This window comes from Brachionichthys hirsutus, chromosome 12 (assembly GCF_040956055.1).
Source record: "Brachionichthys hirsutus isolate HB-005 chromosome 12, CSIRO-AGI_Bhir_v1, whole genome shotgun sequence".
Taxonomy (NCBI): Eukaryota; Metazoa; Chordata; class Actinopteri; order Lophiiformes; family Brachionichthyidae; genus Brachionichthys; species Brachionichthys hirsutus.
This window is the reverse complement of record NC_090908.1, coordinates 5,734,223-5,753,131: the sequence shown is the minus strand read 5'-3', so window position 1 is coordinate 5,753,131 and position 18,909 is coordinate 5,734,223. Positions and strand designations below refer to the sequence as shown.

At 43.3% G+C, this 18,909-nt stretch overlaps 2 protein-coding genes across 3 annotated transcripts; one reads left to right on the top strand and one right to left on the bottom strand.

The window, feature by feature from the left end:
* Nucleotides 1-75: 75 nt before the first annotated feature.
* Nucleotides 76-17,192, top strand: lcmt2 (leucine carboxyl methyltransferase 2). Its single transcript, XM_068746751.1, has 15 exons — nt 76-123; nt 3,009-3,133; nt 9,375-9,456; nt 9,543-9,723; nt 11,032-11,188; nt 11,375-11,564; nt 11,730-11,837; nt 11,930-12,017; nt 12,651-12,878; nt 13,006-13,233; nt 13,316-13,413; nt 13,734-13,921; nt 14,022-14,157; nt 14,313-14,517; nt 16,986-17,192. The coding sequence occupies exons 1-14, from the start codon at nt 76-78 to the stop codon at nt 14,475-14,477; spliced, it is 2,022 nt and encodes a 673-aa protein (XP_068602852.1). The 3' UTR covers nt 14,478-14,517; nt 16,986-17,192.
* On the bottom strand, nt 15,514-17,211 carry crygs2 (crystallin, gamma S2). Of its 2 annotated transcripts, none has more exons than XM_068746757.1 (3): nt 17,203-17,211; nt 16,631-16,873; nt 15,514-15,842 (listed from the first exon to the last, which is right to left on the bottom strand). In XM_068746757.1, the coding sequence occupies exons 1-3, from the start codon at nt 17,209-17,211 to the stop codon at nt 15,570-15,572; spliced, it is 525 nt and encodes a 174-aa protein (XP_068602858.1). In that variant the 3' UTR covers nt 15,514-15,569. The 2 variants fall into 2 exon arrangements, with proteins under 2 accessions (XP_068602858.1, XP_068602859.1); XM_068746758.1 differs by lacking the exon at nt 17,203-17,211 and adding an exon at nt 16,944-16,993.
* Nucleotides 17,212-18,909: the final 1,698 nt, after the last annotated feature.

Sequence of the window (18,909 nt, the reverse complement as noted above, 5' to 3'; positions counted from 1 at the left end):
ATATCTGTGAACAAGTCGGCACTATCAGTGTTTTCGATTCATAAAATGGGAATGAAGTGAGAACTGTCTGACATAATGCCCTCCACCAACGAAAGGAAACAGAAGCATGCGAAGGACACCGCGGTATGTGAGGCTTATTCCGTTACTACAACATAACAAGCAAAAGCTCATGTGCAAATATTTGAAAATCAGCGGAGGCATATGACTTTGTGTTTGTACTTATTTAAGTAGTTCCGTGGCATGCCGTTAAATAGTTGCACTAAATTTCAGACGAGAGTTGTTGTAATTTTCACGCTGAGCGTGGCATGGAGAGTGGAGGCAGGGCAAATGGGTACTCTGGCTCGGTACCGTCTGGAAGGCTGCCTTTGTTTCCCTCGGGCAGAACCAGCCTCTTAGGTGACACTGGTAGCAGGAGCTAACGTGCCATAGCAGGTGCCTCCCTTGAGCCAAGCCCGAATAAATGCAGAGGGTTGCGGCAGGAATTGCATCCGGGATAAAATTTTGGACCGGACCCAACAGTAACCGTGCAGACGATCTGTTTAAAACTATTGAAGAACAGCCGGTAAGCCGACGAGTTGTTTGTATTTGAGGGTACTTGCGGCTCTGTATGATGCGTTCACCGGCGCTCAGGATAAATGAACTGTGACCCAGATTAGGAATGAAAACCTTGTTATAGAATATAAAAATGCTTTTAAGACAAAAGACAGAGCTAATTTGTAGCCGAGGGTTTTGATGGAAAGAGGACAGCATTAACCTTTGGGGGAGATATTTGTTCTTGCTCCTTGTCTTCACTCTGCTTTCTCAGACGCGCGCTCCGCCACCAATGGTACGTTCCAACACACCCTGTTTCCGGTCTTTCACAATAAAACCTCTTGCATGTACAGTGTTGCGGCTTCCTTCCCTGGTTTATCCGCTGAGAGGTGTGTTGGGTCCTGCGTAATTGTCCGACGCGCTAAATGTCTGTACACAGACGCGGAATCCTGGATGCGTTCACGGGTGGATTTATTTGAGGCGCAAGTACGGCGGTACTGGAGATGTACAAAGTCCGAAAAATATATTGCATAGATGAATAATGGATTGATGAAAAGGAACCATATAATAAAGACAAAGCGTACAAAAACGGTCAACAAAAATTACGGCTTCCCAACTGCCTCTCCCCTAGCTCCGTGTTCCAGGTGTGTGCGCACCTTTTAAGCCTCATACACAGGCACACCCACTCCCCAGCTATACTCACATTCACCACACGGGGCAGCAGACACACACATGCATTCAGTGCTCACCATACCTGTCTTCTACATACAGTATCAGTATCAAGGTTATAATAGTTTTGGATTTTTTATTATAGTTTAGTTTTAGTTAGTTTTGAATTTGTATTCTCTAATTCAGTTAGTTTCAATTAGCTTTTAGAGTGGATTTGCTGGTTTTTATTAGTTTTAGTTTAGTTTTTATTAGTTTGAGTTTTTTATACTTTGGGTTATTTGTCAGATACAGGATTAAAAAATAATACAACTCAACAAAAGGTAACATAGAAATAATTTATTCAGTAATTTTAAACAACCAACTGTAACAGAGTTATTGAATATTGGTTTTATTTGTATTTGTATTGTTAAATTTGTATTAATTGTGGATGATTTATGTACGAAGGACTTTCAACGGAAACAAGACCGCAAGGGCTTTTTTGAAATGCTCCTCTTAGACAGGATGTTTGACTTTATTTGTACTGTAATACATGCTACTGTGTGACTGTACTTGTACTCTAACATTCTATCTAATAAATATATTCATTCATTCATATTCAACAGTCCGCAGCATAGCTGCCTAACGTGCTACAATCTCGGACCAGAGTTTAGCCACACGTTTTGATTAATACTTCATTTGCCGCTGATGATTTCCTCACAGCGTGGACGAGCTTTCTTGCTCTCGATATAAGCGAGTCAGTATTTGGGTACTTCAGGACAGCATTCAGGGTGAGCTGAAGCATGTGAGCCAGACATGGCATCCTCTGGAACCTGTCGTTTTCTCCATCTCGCAGGTCAAGCTCTGAGCAAAAGAACAAACAAATGTAAAACACACTTTGTCTGTAATAACCCTTGTTTTTACAGCAGGGATAATAACGTTACTTGTTTCATGATATGATAGCGGACGACATATTGTGTAGACGGAGCAGTTTAAAGGAGGTTGGTGACTCTAAGGTCATGGTAGGAGCGAGTGTAGCCAGCCAACATAGGCTAGTGGTGTGTAAGATGACTAGTGGTGAAGAAGATGAAGAGGACTAAGGCTTTCAGGGAAGCGGTGAGACAGGCTTTGAGTTGGTGAGATAGGCTTCCAGAAGACTGGAATACAACAGCTAGGGTGATCAGGGAGACAGGTAGGAGAGTACTCGTTGTGTCTTCTGGAAGGAAAGGAGACCTGGTGGTGGAAACAAGAAGTGCAGAAGTGTATACAGGAAAATATGTTGGCTCAGAAGAAGAGGGACATTGAGAGGACAGGAGAGAGTAAACAGGAGTACAGGGAGATGAAATGCAAGGCAAAGGTCAAACAGCTGTATGCCAAGTTAGATAGCCAAGAGGGAGAGAAGAATCTGTACAGGTTGGCTAGACAGAGGTGGGAAGGCTATTCAGCATGTTAGAGTGATTAAAGATAGAGATGGCAAGGTGTTGGCAAAGGCCAGCAGTGTGATGGAACACTGAAAACTCAATTTACGTTTGGATGCCTTCATTGCGAAAAAAACACACCATTAAATAAGAAGGTTTGTTCCCAACTTTTGACTAGTAGTGTACATAATTAATGCATTTACTAAAGGTAGGATAGTATAACAGCGACAGGAGCCATTATTCTGCTTTAATTGCCTCTAATTTTGATACCATGGCATGGATATGTTTTCAGTTTGGGACAATGTAATCTCTTTTTACTTCAGCATATCTACTGTGAACACATGCAAAAAGTAAAATAGACACGTGGAGCCATTTTCAGCTATAATGGATCTGTATTTGCGTTTCTTGACCTAGGTTCAGGGGACCAATGACAGCAGTGTGGTGAGCAAGGTGTCTGCTGCAGCTCAGGGCTACTTCAATGATGTTTTTCTCCAAAACTTCGTGTGCAAAGTGTCCAGGAGAGCCCCACTCATCAACAGGTCAGCAGGGACCTCAGCTTTCCAAAGAACTATGCGACTAACATCTCCTACTGCTACTGTACTTTCGGCTTGTCCCGTGGGGGGTCACCACAGCAAATCAACATTCTCCACTTCACCCTGTCCTTTGCATCGTCCTCCCCAACACCAGCCACTCTCATGTCCTCCCTCACTACATCCATGTACTGTATCTTCTCCTGGGTTGACCTCGAGCCCTGTTCCCTGGCAGTTCTATTCTCAACATCCTTCTACTGATATAGTCCCTATCTCTCTTTTGGACATGCTGTAAAACCCCAGTTTATATTAATCTTCTTCAGCTGCTCGTATCATTACCAGAACCCCTTTCAGCCATCATATCACTCCTGTCCTCCAACAACTTCATTGGCTTCCTATTCAGTTCCGTATTCAGTTTAAAATCCTTCTGTTAACCTTCAAGACCATCCACAACCTCACCCCTCCATATCTGTCCGACCCGCACCCTGAGATCCTCTTCCTCCATACACCTGTTTGTCCCCTCCGCCCGTCTCATCACGATGGGGAGCAGAGCATTCAGCCGCTCTGCTCCCCGTCTCTGGAACTCATTACCACCCCAACTCTGAAACATTGATTATTTCTACCATTTCAAGTCACAACTCAAAACACATCTGTTTAAAACTGCCTATTCCATATTTTTATTTTTATTTTTTTATTACCATATCACTTTCTTAATTTATTTCCGTTAAATTTATTTTGGTTTTACTATTTTCTATTCTGTTAGATTCTTATTTTAGATATGTTATTTTTGATATGTATTGTACGGTGTCTTTGAGTGCCAAGAAAGGCGCCTTTAAATAAAATGTATTATTATTATTATTATTATTAATCTGGGCGGAGCCTAACTGCTACTCTGCACTTGAGCACAGCGGCTCAACTCAGCTGCCAGCCCTCCGTTTCAATAGGGTTAAATGATCGTCACTGTCTAATCCTGGGAGTTTACTCTGTGATCCAAGGTCATGTAGGAATCAATTTAGGCTGAGATTTGGCGAAGTATTGGCCCGACGCTATTCACTATAGGTGCGTTTACATGGACACATTTAACCCGGTTAAAATCCTGATCGGAATAAAAATGCTTCATGTACACACCTTAACCGGAATAGTCTAACCCAATCCAGCCTGATCCGGTCACAATTCTATCCCGATCGAGAGGGGTGGTTTATACCGATTTGTAACCCGGTCAGGGCGCATGAAAACACTTATTCCGATGTTTCGGTACAAGTCGTCCTTACTGCGCATGTCTGTGACGTCAGCTACACGCGCTACTGCTATTCCCGGAAGCTAGTTGAAGCAGAGCGAGCGAAAAGCAAGGCGGGCGGAAGACAGAACTGGTCAATATCTGAGACAAACATGTTGCCGGAGACATTAAAGGAGGAAACTAAAAGCGCAAACGGGGAAAACGAGCGAAATAACGCTGACGTTTCACGCAGAAAAGCGCGGATCGATGATTGGTTTACAACGGAAGTCGCTACGCTTCTTCTACCATTTCCGGTGTTTTGGGTCAAACTGCGCATGTCAAAATATTCCCTGTGGGACCCTGGTCCTCGAAGAGACCCAACAATTGACCAGGTGCTACGGGTCAGATCAGTTACGTGAACTATTTCTTGGGTTGGTGCAACTCAGTATTCAATGTGACTGTCGTACCAGTACGTCGTGTAATTTCTTTCTTAATATTTTAATCCATTGTTAAACCTTCTGGTCTCCTAACCACGGTCGGGTGACGCCGCGGAGATCGCTCCTCTCCGGGGCCGAAGGCTGCTTCTTCCTCCAGGGTTAACTACCCGACTGGTGAACGAAGCTAAAGTGCAGCAATGCTAAAGGGATACGCCAGACAAGCTGAATAGATGAAGCTGTTTTATTCCACTTGCACTTAATAATATAGTTTCTTTTTCCTCGATACCTCTCTCTCACTCACAGGGGAGGGGCGCACACCTCAGCTGCACATGCACGCACGCAGTCGCATTCACACAATGAGCTACCCATCCCAACAGGAGAGACACATCTCACAACATGGATTCACATGTATCACGGAACGTGATACGTGATGGAGTCAGCGTCCTATCTGCAAGATTATTTTATATTGAAAGATATTGCATGACAAGTCAATTCAAAACATTAAACAAAAACAATAAATACAATAAGCTTTCCAGGGGGAGAATCTGCATGATTTGCATGATAGAGCCCCCTCTCGTCTCACACCAGCAAACCTAAGGGAAGACTTTTTGAATCTACATGGAGATGGGGGAATTGTTATTGCTAAGAAACCCTGGAATTTTCAATACCATTTGTTACAACATATCTTTGTGAGCAATCCTTTGAGGATGCTGGACATAAAAATGAAGAAAAGGAACAGACTTTGCTGTGAACATGACATGAGAGCGGCACCAAGGTGAAGCCACGCATCTGAACTGGTCTCTCAAAGGCAACAGCAGAGTCACACTGATTGGCCGGTTTGTAATTTCTTGTGAGTTCATGCACTGTGTTGGTTTTGTTCTTTGAAGAAGGTGATATTCATGCAACATTTCATTTTATGCACCATTAAAAAATCATATACCTATGTCTTGAATTTTATTTCCAGATTTATTTTATTTTTCACTGAAGAAGAGTTCGGTGACTGTGCATATGAAACTGGTGGGGTTTGGTACCTCCAACAAGGTTAAGAACCACTGCTTTAGAACCTTAGATGTTATTCTGGCATAAACTAATTTTACGTTATGTAAGAAGTCAAGGTGAAAAATAAGATTTACATTTTATACATTTATTATAGGCTTGATTGAAGCAAAAAGCAATAAACTGGGCAAAGCATATACACTTATACACGTAATAACATCAATTGAATTAATACATCAAAATAAAACCCACTTTCCTGTTCTGTCTCTAACCATTACTTCTCTGATAGGGAGTGTAGACGAGCCAGACAGAGGTAGACAGATTTTTCGCCGGATCTGAATTTGGTTCAAAATTTGGTGAGTTTTCGAGTATGTTCAGGGGGTCAAATTGCCGTTTGTGTTGTTTAGTGTCGGGGTGTGTGTGTGCTGTTGAGTGTCAGTGTGTGTGGGCGTGTGATAGAGTTAAAGTCTCTATCATTGTGTTTGCACCGAAATGAAACAGGCAGATTCTGGATTTCGTTTTTCTCTCTCGCCGCCCGGACCCTCTGGTCTGGCGCGCACTTCCTCATCCTGTTTCCGCTTCCTTGTTCACTTTTATTGACAAAGGTCATGCTCCTCCCATTGACCCTAGTGACATCATACCTTCAGAGTACACAACATCGCTGCCCACCAGATGGGGCTGTTCTTTTCCAATAACAATTACGGAGCTTTAGATGGAAATATGTAAACAACTCTAACAGCGTGATGTGTTAGTCGTCGTCAACAGCATTGCGAAGTTGAATGCCGATGGTTGACTTGCTGCGCTCGTCAACTCGTGTTTGTGTGTGTGTGCGGGTGTGTTGTTTAGTGTCGGGGTGTGTGGGCGTGAGTGTGTTGGTCGTCGTCAACAACATGGCAAAGTTGAATGTCGAGGCTCGTCAACTTGTCGTCTTCTGCGTTACAAAAGCAATAGCCCCTTACGCCTAGATAGGCGCTCGGGCCTCTAAAAGGATTTTAGCAAAAACAATATAGCTTTTTTTCTGAGTACGCAATTACTACATAAAATACATTTTCGGAATGGCCTCGACGAGGGCTACGCTTGTGTGTGTGCTGTTGAGTGTCGGTGTGTGTGGGCGTGATGTGTTAGTCGTCGTCAACAGCATTGCGAAGTTGAATGCCGATGGTTGACTCGCTGCGCTCGTCAACTTGTCGTCTTCTGCGTTGCAAAAGCAATAGCCCCTTACGCCTAGATAGGCACTCTGGCCTAATAATAAACTTAGTAAGTACTAATAAAATTAGTAAGGCTAATATTTAAAGAAGAAAAGTGCACGTGCAAATAAAATTAAATGTACACAACATTTATAAGAGAGCACTCACCTACTGAAGTAACGAAAAGGGAAAAAGAAAATAAATATATATATATAAATATATCCGCCCATTATCCAAGCGCTACTCTTCTCCCAGGCAATTCCTCTATGTTGATCAAACGCTTCCCAAATCTTCCCAATTCTCCATCCACTGGCGTGATTCCTACGAGAAACATTTCAGCTTTGTGTGGATCTGTAAATACATGCCTGACTCCTTGCGCTGTAATCTCCAGCCTTGTGGGGTAATAGAGGCTGTACGGCAGGCGTGTCAAATTATTTTTTTCCAAGGGCCACATCAGCATTATGGTTGCCCTCAAAGGGCCAGTTCTAACCGTAACAGTGTAAATGTAATGTAAAATACATGTAACTACTCCTTAACACGCTGCTAGATAACTATTTATTACTACTACATACTTAATTAAGTTACAAACATCACATCTGGATAGATTACTGCTGTAATTACCTCAGCTGAGGCGAGGCGGAGGTTGTGTAATCGCTGGCGTCCGTTAGCGAGTTGACTTAAAACGTTCTGGACGGACCTTGATGACATTTTCAGGAAATGTTGGGAACGTTACCAGGAACAGATTATTACACTTTGGTGACGATCCAGAAGAGATCAATCAACAACCAAACTTATTCAAGTAAATAATATAAAGAAAGAAAAATATCATCCAACACAAGTTATGGCATTAACTTTGTTCAAAACTCTTTTGTCACAGTTGAGAGGGGCAGAATTGCAGAACAACCAACAGTTGCAAGCTGTTAAGAAAATGTGTGACAGATGCAGCATTTTATAAAAACAAATGTCTGCACACAGTTCTCGCGGGCCACAAAATATGGTGTGGTGGGCCACATTTGGCCCCCGGGCCTTGAGTTTGACACATGTGCTGTACGGGATACCTGCAGCTTTCCTTTAAACTGCTTGAATGACGCCCGGTGACGAATCAGAATCTTCTCCTTGTCAGCATAATAATGTAGCCGAGAAGTACTCGTGGTCGCTCACCTGGTCTCGGTTTTGGGCCGCGGGTCCTGTGCGCCCGGTCGATGATGAGGGGGGAGCAAACGTTTTCTTTTCCCCAATTCTCTGCCACAAATCTGGTAGGATTACTCAACCTCAATAATGCGAATATTCTGCCTGCGGCTTCTGTTTTTGAGATCCATGCACTTTTCTGCCACTTTCTTGTATTCTTTTTGCAACTTTTCATTGGCCGTTTCCAGTGAAGAAACTCTGTCACAGACGTCAGTGAGTGACTTTTCCATCTTGTGCTGTGTGTTTACTGATTCAGTGTGGTTATCGGCTAGCGTCTTCACCTGTGAAAAAAGCTAATCTCTGGGTGTTTTCATATCATCTTGAGCTTTCTGTTGGAACGTGGCTGTGTCTCCGCGTAGCTCTCCATGCATGGCCTCGATTTGTGTCTTTGTCAGCCGTCAGCGTCTCGAAACGATCTCATTTCGTTCTGCAATACTCGTACAGTGCTATTAGAATTCTCCATCCGTTCACCGGGCGGGGACTTTTCATCCCGCATGTTGCTGCGGTTACTCACGGACGATGTAGCGCTAGCATTTAGCATGCACCGGAGCTATCGGACTAGCATTAGCAGTAAGTGAAGTTGTTTGGATTGTCATTGCAGACTTGGTTCTATCAAACATATAATTTTATACCAATTGGACTTGTTTACTTGATCTAGAAGGTGAAAATCATCGAATATTTAGCGGAGCTGCCCGTCCTGACTGCTCACACCATTGGGCGGAAGCGGAAGTCTCAAAGTCCCTACTCTCAATCCGAAACTCTTCCATTCCCTCTCTCTCGCTGCTGATGCACCCGTCTTCCTCTTCTTAATTTCTGTCTTCAACTGTCACTGTCTTTATTTACCAAACAAAGCACGTATTAAATGGATGTGCCCTTGTGATTACACGCATGTACAAAGTTATGGTGATATGACGGCATCCATTTAAGATGCAAGTGTGTTTAAAAAAATCACATATTGTTCCAAAAGGTAATGAGAAAATCAGAGGGGTGTATTGTGAATGTATGTTGAGTCGGAGACCAGCGTTTTCAGTATGATTTGTGTTCATTTTAACCTGTCAAGGTCACCATGGTAACTTATGCTGTACATGCATTAATTATTTTGTTGATAAAATATTAGAAAGTAGTGAAAGTGTCTTGTAGGTTGTCAGAACTCAGATGATTTGACTGTACATCCACATATGGAATACAGTATCTACTATTTGCAGTGTGTTGTGTTTGTGTTTTAGGGGCTACTATGTGCGATGGAGAGCCATGGACCACTGCGTGAGGAAGTTTTTACACATTACTGAAAGTTGCCCCAGGAGACAGGCAAGTTAACAGTAACATTATTCAAAATTATGCAGCGCAGGACGTTTGATTTAACAAAGGTTACTCATCCATATCATTTTTTTTAGATTTTGTCTTTGGGCGCGGGGTTCGACTCTCTGTATTTCCGGCTTCACTCAGATGGAGCGCTTGACAGGACTGTCATATTTGAGCTGGATTTCCCTGATGTCGCCCAAAGAAAGGCTGCAATTATCAATGCTAATGGAACTCTGACAGCCATGTTAGACTGTTATTTGTCCTCTCAGACAGGTTGGTATTTTCCTTTACATAAAACCATCTTGTGTTTATAGAGTTTTTTGTTTCAGGTTTAATTAATTTATAAATTTATTACATTATTTCACTTAAAAGAACAATCATATTTAAGACAAAATGTTTTACAAAGACCAGCATGATATATATGCATACATCCATAAATACGAATATTGAGAGCATTATTTTAAAAAAAAGATAGAGATGCAAAATAAAGACTAGAAAATGACAATCAGAGATTGCAGACCCTCGCCCCCAAAAGACTATTCGATCTTGTGAGACAGTAAACAGGGCTTCCGGATCGGAGGGGCCAAACCTGCTCTAGCTTGCTGCTCCGGAACGTACTACAAGACTCCTTCTGGACTCTTTTTCCCATCATGCCATTCGTTTCCCTCCCTCTTAAAGTGGCAGTTTACAGCACAGGCACAATTCCAGATATAACTAGAAAGACAATCAGAGATTGCAGACCCTCGCCTCCAATAGACTATTCGATCTTGTGAGACAGTAAACAGGGCTTCCGGATCAGAGGAGCCAAACCTGCTCTAGCTTGCTGCTCCGGAACGTACTACAAGACACCTTCTGGACTCTTTTTCCCATCATGCCATCCGTGTCCCTCCCTCTTAAAATGGCAGTTTACAGCAGAGCACAATTCCAGATGTAAAAATAATTCTAGAATCTGGATCCAGATCCGGATCAACGCCATTCTCGGGGAGGACCGAGCCACAGACAGAACCTTGCTTGTGTAAAACCTTCAAGTCGATTGGGTTCCTAGTTTTTGAGTTATGCGCTCGGACAGACAAGCAAACAGACAAACATACAAACAAACGGACCCAATTGCAATACCCTCGCCTCCCCTTCGGCGAGGGTAATAAAAGGTTTATACAGAGAAAATGTGTACAAATTAAAACAATGTGTGGAGAAAGAAATTAGGATGTAACAAACAATTTAAAATAAAACAGTGAAATTCAGATAAGAAGACGTAAAGCCTGCTTACAAAACGTTATAAGGTGTGACACTCGATAGCTTTTAACAACTGGAATCGGTGAAGCGGACAATGACTTTGCAAAATAGTCACTAAAACAAATCAATGTTTTAAAGTTGTTATGTCACATGGTTTTTGGAATGTGGTGTCACACACAACACAGACATGCATGACACATTTACAGGATATGTGTCAAACCCTACTCTGTGCAGACAAAATGCCATAAGACTATGAAAAACCTCCAGTTTCCCTGTGGATGTTATGTCTAGTTTAGAGAAGGTTCTGACCTCAGAGAAACTGTTGAATTTTTGTCTCTGTGTTTTCAGGACCTACATATGTGTCTAGTGGTTGGTACCATCTGTTAGGGGTGGATGTCAGGGAGGAGTCCCAGATGGAAGAGACATTGGGTGCAGCTGGGCTTGACTGGACTACCCCCACCCTAATTCTCTCTGAAGTGGTGCTTACCTACATGGAGACACAATGGTAGGATTTGATGAGGTTTGTCTAGGAGATCATATCAACATGTATATGCATACATGTTATAGAAACTGGAATATTAAAATCATTTACAATGTTGTGATCTCACAGTTATTACTAAATATCTATAGCAAAATTCCCATGATTCCGGTCTTGTCTAATGGTTGTTGTTATGTGCTGAATGTCTTCCAGCTCAGATGCTGTCATCAGTTGGGCAGCAAAACGTTTTCCACAGTCCCTCTATGTTATATATGAGCAGATACATCCACATGATCCCTTTGGTCGGATCATGCAAAACCATTTCCTGAAACTCAACTCAGCGCTACATTCAATCCAGCAGTATCCAGATGCTGCTGCTCAGAGACACAGGTTCATGGACAAGGCCAGTATGCACACAATAAGCATCCCATTTATCAAAGTTGTAACTGTACCAGAGGTGTTTATTTTCACGATCATTAGGTACATTTGTAGATGTATTATGAAATCTGGTCTGTTTTTGTGTAGTGCACAATATGGTGGTTCTATAAAGATGAGTCATTATGTTCAGGGCTGGGAGCAGTGTGTATGTCTGGATATGAATGCCTTCTACCTCGGGCTGGTTCCTGAGGAGGAGCGCTGCAGAATAGAGAGCCTGGAGACCTTTGACGAATATGAGGTAAGCTGTTAAAATGTGGTTACCCGTGCCAGACCATTTCAAAAATCATGCTTGATCATGATGGAGTTGAATGTACTCCTGTTTACCCTCAGGAGTGGCATCAGAAGTGTTCCCACTACTTCATCCTGACTGCAGCTCAAGGCTCTTTGATGGCCCAGGCTTTACTCACTCAGGCTCCAGGTAGCACCTTAATTCTTTCTCATCTATTAAAAGGTTGGGTATGTTTCCAGTTCTGGAAATGGTGGTCTGGTGTATAAACTCAGTCCAGTTTAACTTCCAGCCACCTGGCTCAGGTGCACCTGCCAACTAGTCTGTAACACACTTCAGGATTGCAGTATTACCGGTATATAGTAAGTGTCTTAATCTTCAAATTACTATTCCGATTAAAAACCTTTGCACAGCAACTCATGGCAGTGTATTTTTTGTTTTGTGTTGTGATTGCATGTTTTTTCTAGTTGCACAAGGCTGAAGTCTTTATGTTATTAGTTCTAATGTAGAATTTCCAAAGAAGAAAATTAAAATTAACATGAATGCTTGTAAGAGGAAGGTGGTGAGTCACAGTTGTACTGATGGATTGAAATGCTGTTATGCTCCCATTTATGGGCTCAGTATGAGTCGTTGCTGAATCAAGCGCATCATCTAATGGTAAAAATTTGCTGCACAAGTCTGTGCTCATGTTAGGCTTCATACCAAACCCGTCTGAACAATTTTGCACTGGCCCATCTATATATACTGTATATTATTAAATATCTTAGACACTTTGTTCATAAGGCTGATCAAGTTTTTGTTTCAAATGTGTTTGATTTTCTTCAGTATCTTCAGCATCATCTCTCTGCAAGTCTTCGAACACCACAGTCCTGTGTGTGCAGACCATACCTGTTTGTATGGATGGGCTGGGGATGGCTGCCTCATTGGTGAGACCAGGGCAGGTCCTGCTAACAGGAGGCTCTAGCAAAGGAGGGCGGGGGGCAGCAGCCAGAATCCTCCTTAGGCACCAGGAAGGCTGGATATCTGCCATTGTAGACCTATCCAGAGAGTTAGGTAAGAGGGTTTACGGCAGGACCTACATTTATATTTATAGAGGTGTCATCTTGAATTAAGCACTAAGAGCAACTAGTTTAGTTTCCATTATGAGTTTAGTTTGTTTTTTAATTTTCCTTTCTTTCAGATGATCGACTTTATCACACTGCCACCTCTCTTCCTGGAAGAGGCATTGTGGTATATGGTGGTCGCTCCTCTCCACTGAACCCAGTTCAGAGCATTTTCAAATTAAATCTGGGTCCTGCAGACTCTGAGAACACAGAATTTGTGAAATTCAGTGTTGAGGAGATGATCTGTACAGGTAATCCACCACCAGCAAGATGGAGGCACACTGCTTCTTTGATCTGTCACAATGGTAAGATTAGCACGAAATAGTGAATTCATTAATTGTTTTTCATCTATTTGTGTTTAATATAGATAAAGCTTTTTCCTTTCAGGAAAATACTTCCTGTTTGTATTTGGTGGAAAGAACGAATCCGAGATGGTTCTGGGTGATGGCTGCTTCCTTTGTCTGGTCCAGCACCACTGGACTGAGGTTTACTTTACACGAGCAATGTTTAAAAATTCATTCATGTATTCATTGCACACATACACGGCTAGCATTTAAATATACGGATCTCCTGCCACTTTAAAAGGTATTTTGTGTTATGCAAGAACTTGAATTTATTTGGTGATTTTAATGTTTGCCACGGTGAAATTAGACATATGGCATCATATTTCTGTTTGGATGTTTATCTGTAAATGAGGTTGCTGATCAGTGGATTAATGTGCTAGAATGTTGGGGTATGTTGTAAGTCAATGAGTCTGAATTGTAAAGGATAGACACAAAAATTAAGTATTCATTTATTCATATAGATCCCAGTAGATGGCGCAGCTCCAGAGGCACGTCATTCCCATTCGGCTTGTTCATATAAGGGTGGAGCGGTGGTGTTCGGAGGGCTAAACAGAATGGGGGTGCCACTGGGGGACACAGTGGTGTTAAGGCCAAATGAAAGAGGCTTCAGATGGACAAAAATCGAGGTGCAGCCATCACCTGTTCCCAGGTGTGTTGTGTTTCAAAACCACTGAGAAACCTTCACATCATTAAGCTGAATAAAATCAAATGTCATAAAAGTCTGTGTGAAATCGTTTTTCTTGTTGTAGGTACTCCCATTCTGCCCATGTTATTGGTGCAAAGCTGGTTGTGGTTGGTGGAGTTTGGCTGAATTGTAATGGTGTACCGGGTGGTCTCATTATCAACCTCACCACACACAGCAGTGTGGAGTTCAGACTGGACACGGTAACTTCAAGCTTTTTACTGTGCTGATGCATCCACCTGGGATTATGGCCTGAGTTGCTTCGACATCAAATGCCTCATATAAATTCAGGTTTTATCCAACCATCGTCATCATCATCTTGAAATTATATGCATTCTGTGTGTTCTGCTGTCTCTAGACTGCAGTGCCCTGGCCCCTGATGCTTCACTCATTCTGCTCTGAGCTAATAGACCCAGAGGAAGCGGAGCTGCTGCTGATAGGTGGAGGTGGAAACTGTTTCTCCTTTGGGACTCACTTCAACACTCAACCTGTCACTGTGGATCTCAGACCTGTGCTGGGATGAAGTAGCCTGAAGATTTTCTGTGAAACTGAGGTAGCTCAAGGTAGACCCAAACCGAAGTGTCTTTCACGGCTGTGGCTCAGTTGGTAGAGTGGGTCGTCCAGTGGTCAGAGAGTCGGTGGTTCGAATCCCGGCTCTGACTGTCTCTGACGGCAAGACACTGGACCACCTTGCATGGCAGCGGTCGCCCACTGGAGTGTGGGCGACTGGAGCACTGCAAAGCGGTGAAGAAAGCGCTATATAAGTGCAGTCCATTTACCATTTCAAATAAAATTCATTCATTCTGTCTGTCAGACATTTTAAATAAGAAAAAGTAGTTGAACTAGAAAATATTGTACAGCTGAATTAGAGCTCGTTCTAGACAAGTGTTATTACCTCCGCCGAGGCGGGGTTTGATTGTTTGCCTATTTGTATAGCAGGGCTGCAAACCAAGATTTAAGTATCAAGATAACTCAAAGGTTTCTAGACAGATTTTGATGAAATCTTCAGTAAATGTTGGGAATGTTACCAGGAACAGATGATGAAATTTCGGTGATCATCCAGAAGAGATCCTGGATTCTGGATCACTTTTAAATTTTCTTTAACATTTCAGTAAATGGCGCTTCAAAATTTGTTCCTCAATTACTTGGTTGATTGTTGATCAACGTTTATGGAATTTGACAGTCACGTAGGGGTTGGGACCTCTATCTCACCACCAAAATTCAGCTGGATCTGATCCAGAATTAGGTCAGGAAAAAAGATTACATTTTAACATTGAAAAACCCCTTTACGTATTCAACTCCGATTCACTTTTAGTTTTCATGGTTGGTGTATAAAGATACCAAGAACAATTTATAATCCAGATCACCATGTGGATGATATGAATCCAATTACAAGGGGAATACGCTGCTCGGCGGAGGTTTGCGCTTTTCTAGTTATTTATCTTTGTTCTATAAAGGGACAAACAGACATTATCAGCTCTCATACTGAAATCAGGAAAGGTGTCCACAGTCTGCTTAATGGGCAGATTTTTTATTTTGAAGCCTTGGCTCAAGATCACAAAATAGTTAGAATTCTAGCCAAATATTTACATGAAACATTTTAAATTAGGTGAACTTATTCAGAGAAGCGTCTGAAGGACTGCACTGCAGGACTGATGGCACCCCAGTCACCAGGCTTGCGGTATTCCCCCTTCTCCAGGAAGTACTGCCGTCCACGGTAGTTGGGGTTCTCGTAGAAAACCCACCAACCATCATATACTTTACAAGAGTTGACCTCTTTCCAGCGCAACCTATCCAGAAGTGAGGGACAGTCTTCTGTAGCCTCAAAGACCTGACCACTGAAGTCCGCCTTCTCATAGAGCTGCACCTTGTATGGAGTTCCACTAGTCTGCAAGATGACAGGAAGAGGGGACGTAGGACACAAAAGAGGGTTGAAATGGAAGAGTCAGCAGGTGGAGTGTGGCTGTTAAAGGATGTGAATGCATCTATTCTAGAGAACTGTCGGGTGTGGTGGAGGGATGTGTTCCTCTTTCTGGTTTTTGATATTATATAGTTCAGTCTAGAACTTCCCAGTGGGCACATGAATTCAGAATGATGAACTGACAGTTTCTCCGGAACTATTTAGTGTTCTCCATCATGAGGATTGATTCAGCCAATTAGAATCAAGTGTTCACCCAAACAATGCTATAAATATAATCAGAATCTCACAATAATATAAGGATTGTGGTCGTCTTTGATTGCATTGACCTACCAAAACCATTATAACCACCATAAATAACCATCGTTGTTTCCTTTCTAATGTAATGCCTTTGTAAATAGTACAAAACTGTACATATGCGTATTGTAAAAAATAGATTGATTTTTGTACGAGTGGCATCCTTGAATCTGCCTGCAGGCCGTGGGTCGATTGGACCAGTCAGACCATACATATGGACTGACCCAGGTATTGGTCTGCATTGATTAAGTCCTGCAGTCATTGGTAGAATAAACTCTGGTGAGCTGCTTTGCTGTCCCTGTTGCTCGCTGCAGCCATCTGTCGAGCCAGTGTCTGACTCGGACTCCCAAACCTCAGGTTTTTATCCACACGAGGATGAATCCCACCAGGAATTCCATTTTCACAGGTCAAACTGTGGAATGGAGTTAAGAAGATTAGATCACAGATGAAGGCCAACTTACAAAGTGGATCATCTTGCAGGAGCTGAGGCGATCATTAAGACCCATCCAGCGCTGGTGTTCTGGGTACTCTCCCCTGGTCAGGACATACTGATAACCACTGTAGTTGGGTCTCTCGTACACCACCCAAGCACCACTCTCGACCCGGATGGAGTTGCAGCGACTCAAATAAGTGTGGAAATCTGTACAGTCGCTGTCACACTCATAGCGACGTCCCTGGAAGTTCTTGTCCTCAAAGAAGACAATCTGGGGGACAACAAGAGTCTCATATCATTGTTTCTGATATTTAAACAGATATTTCCTGAAGTGATTTGACTTTGAAATGCATTCATGTGTTGTTTTCTGTGTTCATGTGCAGGTTTAACCTCCTAAATCCATCAACAGTGTCCGCTGCAAAAAGTCTTGACTACATTGAACCATGGCCACCAGCAATCCAAGGCAAATAAGCTTTAAACCTGATTTTCCCAGTAGAGATGGTCACATACACATAGACCCCTGCCCATGAGCGTTACATACAACTTGTACTACATGTCACATTGTTCTCTGAATCAAATAAAAAACAGTCTCCCACTCACCCTGCCCATCTTGATGTTTGTGTGGTGATGTTTTTGGATGGTTCCTGAGGTCTCGATGTTGCACTGGCCCCTCACCAGTCCCCTTTTATACCCCCCTCTCACATTCATAAACACCAACAGCAGAGGCAACAGTGGAACAATCGCTTTGTCATGAAAATGAGATCCAAAAATTGAGTCAGTGATTCCAGGGCTATTCAGGTTTTCCAGAAAAGCGAGGAAGGATTATGGCATAATGGCCGGGCATGGTTATTATCCATTGACCCCCGCTTCTCAACTGGCAGGCTCTGGTGCCCACGCACCTGCTCACATATCACACATGTCAACTCCACTGATTTTTCCCACCGGGTGACGATGTGCCAACTCATGACTTATTTGTGCCTACTATGCATGCAGAGATGAGTTTGAACTCAGATCCAGTATCTTCTAAGACAAAGAAACATATTCGCTCTTTAAAAATGTCATTCTAAATCTAAATATCAGCAAAAATACAGTTCAGTGTTCAAATTGAAAGTTTTCTTGCGGAAAAAACACCCTTTCCAGGATCTGTATTATTATACTGTTTATTGTTATAAATCCAATGTATTTTCATTAAATATTGGACTGTATATTTTCAAGCATCATTTTACCATCCGGTTTTTTATATATCGTTATATAGTCTTATTAAACTCACACAGTAAGTTTAATGAATACAAAATTTACAAACAGTTATGCATCTTCCAGCAACATTTCTTCAAACCCACCAAATGATGTCAACGTAGGTTCTCAGTCAGAGCCGGCTCTAAGCATAGGCGAGCTAGGCGATCGCCTAGGGCGCCACCTGCTGGAGGGGGCGCCACTTGTTGGTGAGGCGGTGCAGTGGGTCGGCAATGGTGGCAAAGCCCTGGACGAACCGCCGGTAATACGAAGCCAGTCCCAGGAAGCTCCGCAGCTCATTGACATTGGCTGGGGTTGGCCATTCTTGAACTGCAGCCACCTTCGCTGGGTTAGTAGCCACACCACGAGCGCTAACCACATGGCCCAAGAACTCCGTCTCCCTGGACAGCAGATGACATTTGGCAGGGTTCGGTCGCAACCCGGCCTGGCGAATGGCAGCAAAAACCTCACCTAGGTTGGCCAGGGCTCCGTCGAAGTCAGTGGCAGCGCGTCTGTTGTAGCGACCCGCCCGGCCAGCAGGGGGCGATGACGCCTTGGTGTGTCGGTTGCAGCGGCCTGCTCGGCCAGCAGGGGGCGCTGACGCCTCGGTGCGTCTGCTGCGGCGGCCCGCTCGGCCAGCAGGGGGCGATGACGCATCAGTGCGTCTGTTGCTGTGGCCCGCTCGGCCAGCAGGGGCAGCGGACCCCTCGGTGCGCCGGAGCCGTCAGGAAGTCGGTCCGTCTTCAGCATGGCTCTGACTGCTCGCTCGAGCTCGTTGATTTCCGTCTCCATCCTTCCGGAAGTCGGAAATCCCATTTCTGACACCAACGTAGCGAGCTCGAGGAGAAGAACCACACTGGAACTGAGCTTGTGTCAACAAGTGCCTTTATTGTGACACAGGATGACTTGACTTCACGTGGAAGCTGCGCTGGGGACATTCAACGCAACACCCCTCTCAGTCATGGTGCCAAAAGCACCACCCAGTCACTCCCATGATGCATTGCGCCTCACGCGATCTCGCGACAGTATGTTAGAAAGCCCATATTATTAGTTTGGCGTTGCACGGCTCATAGA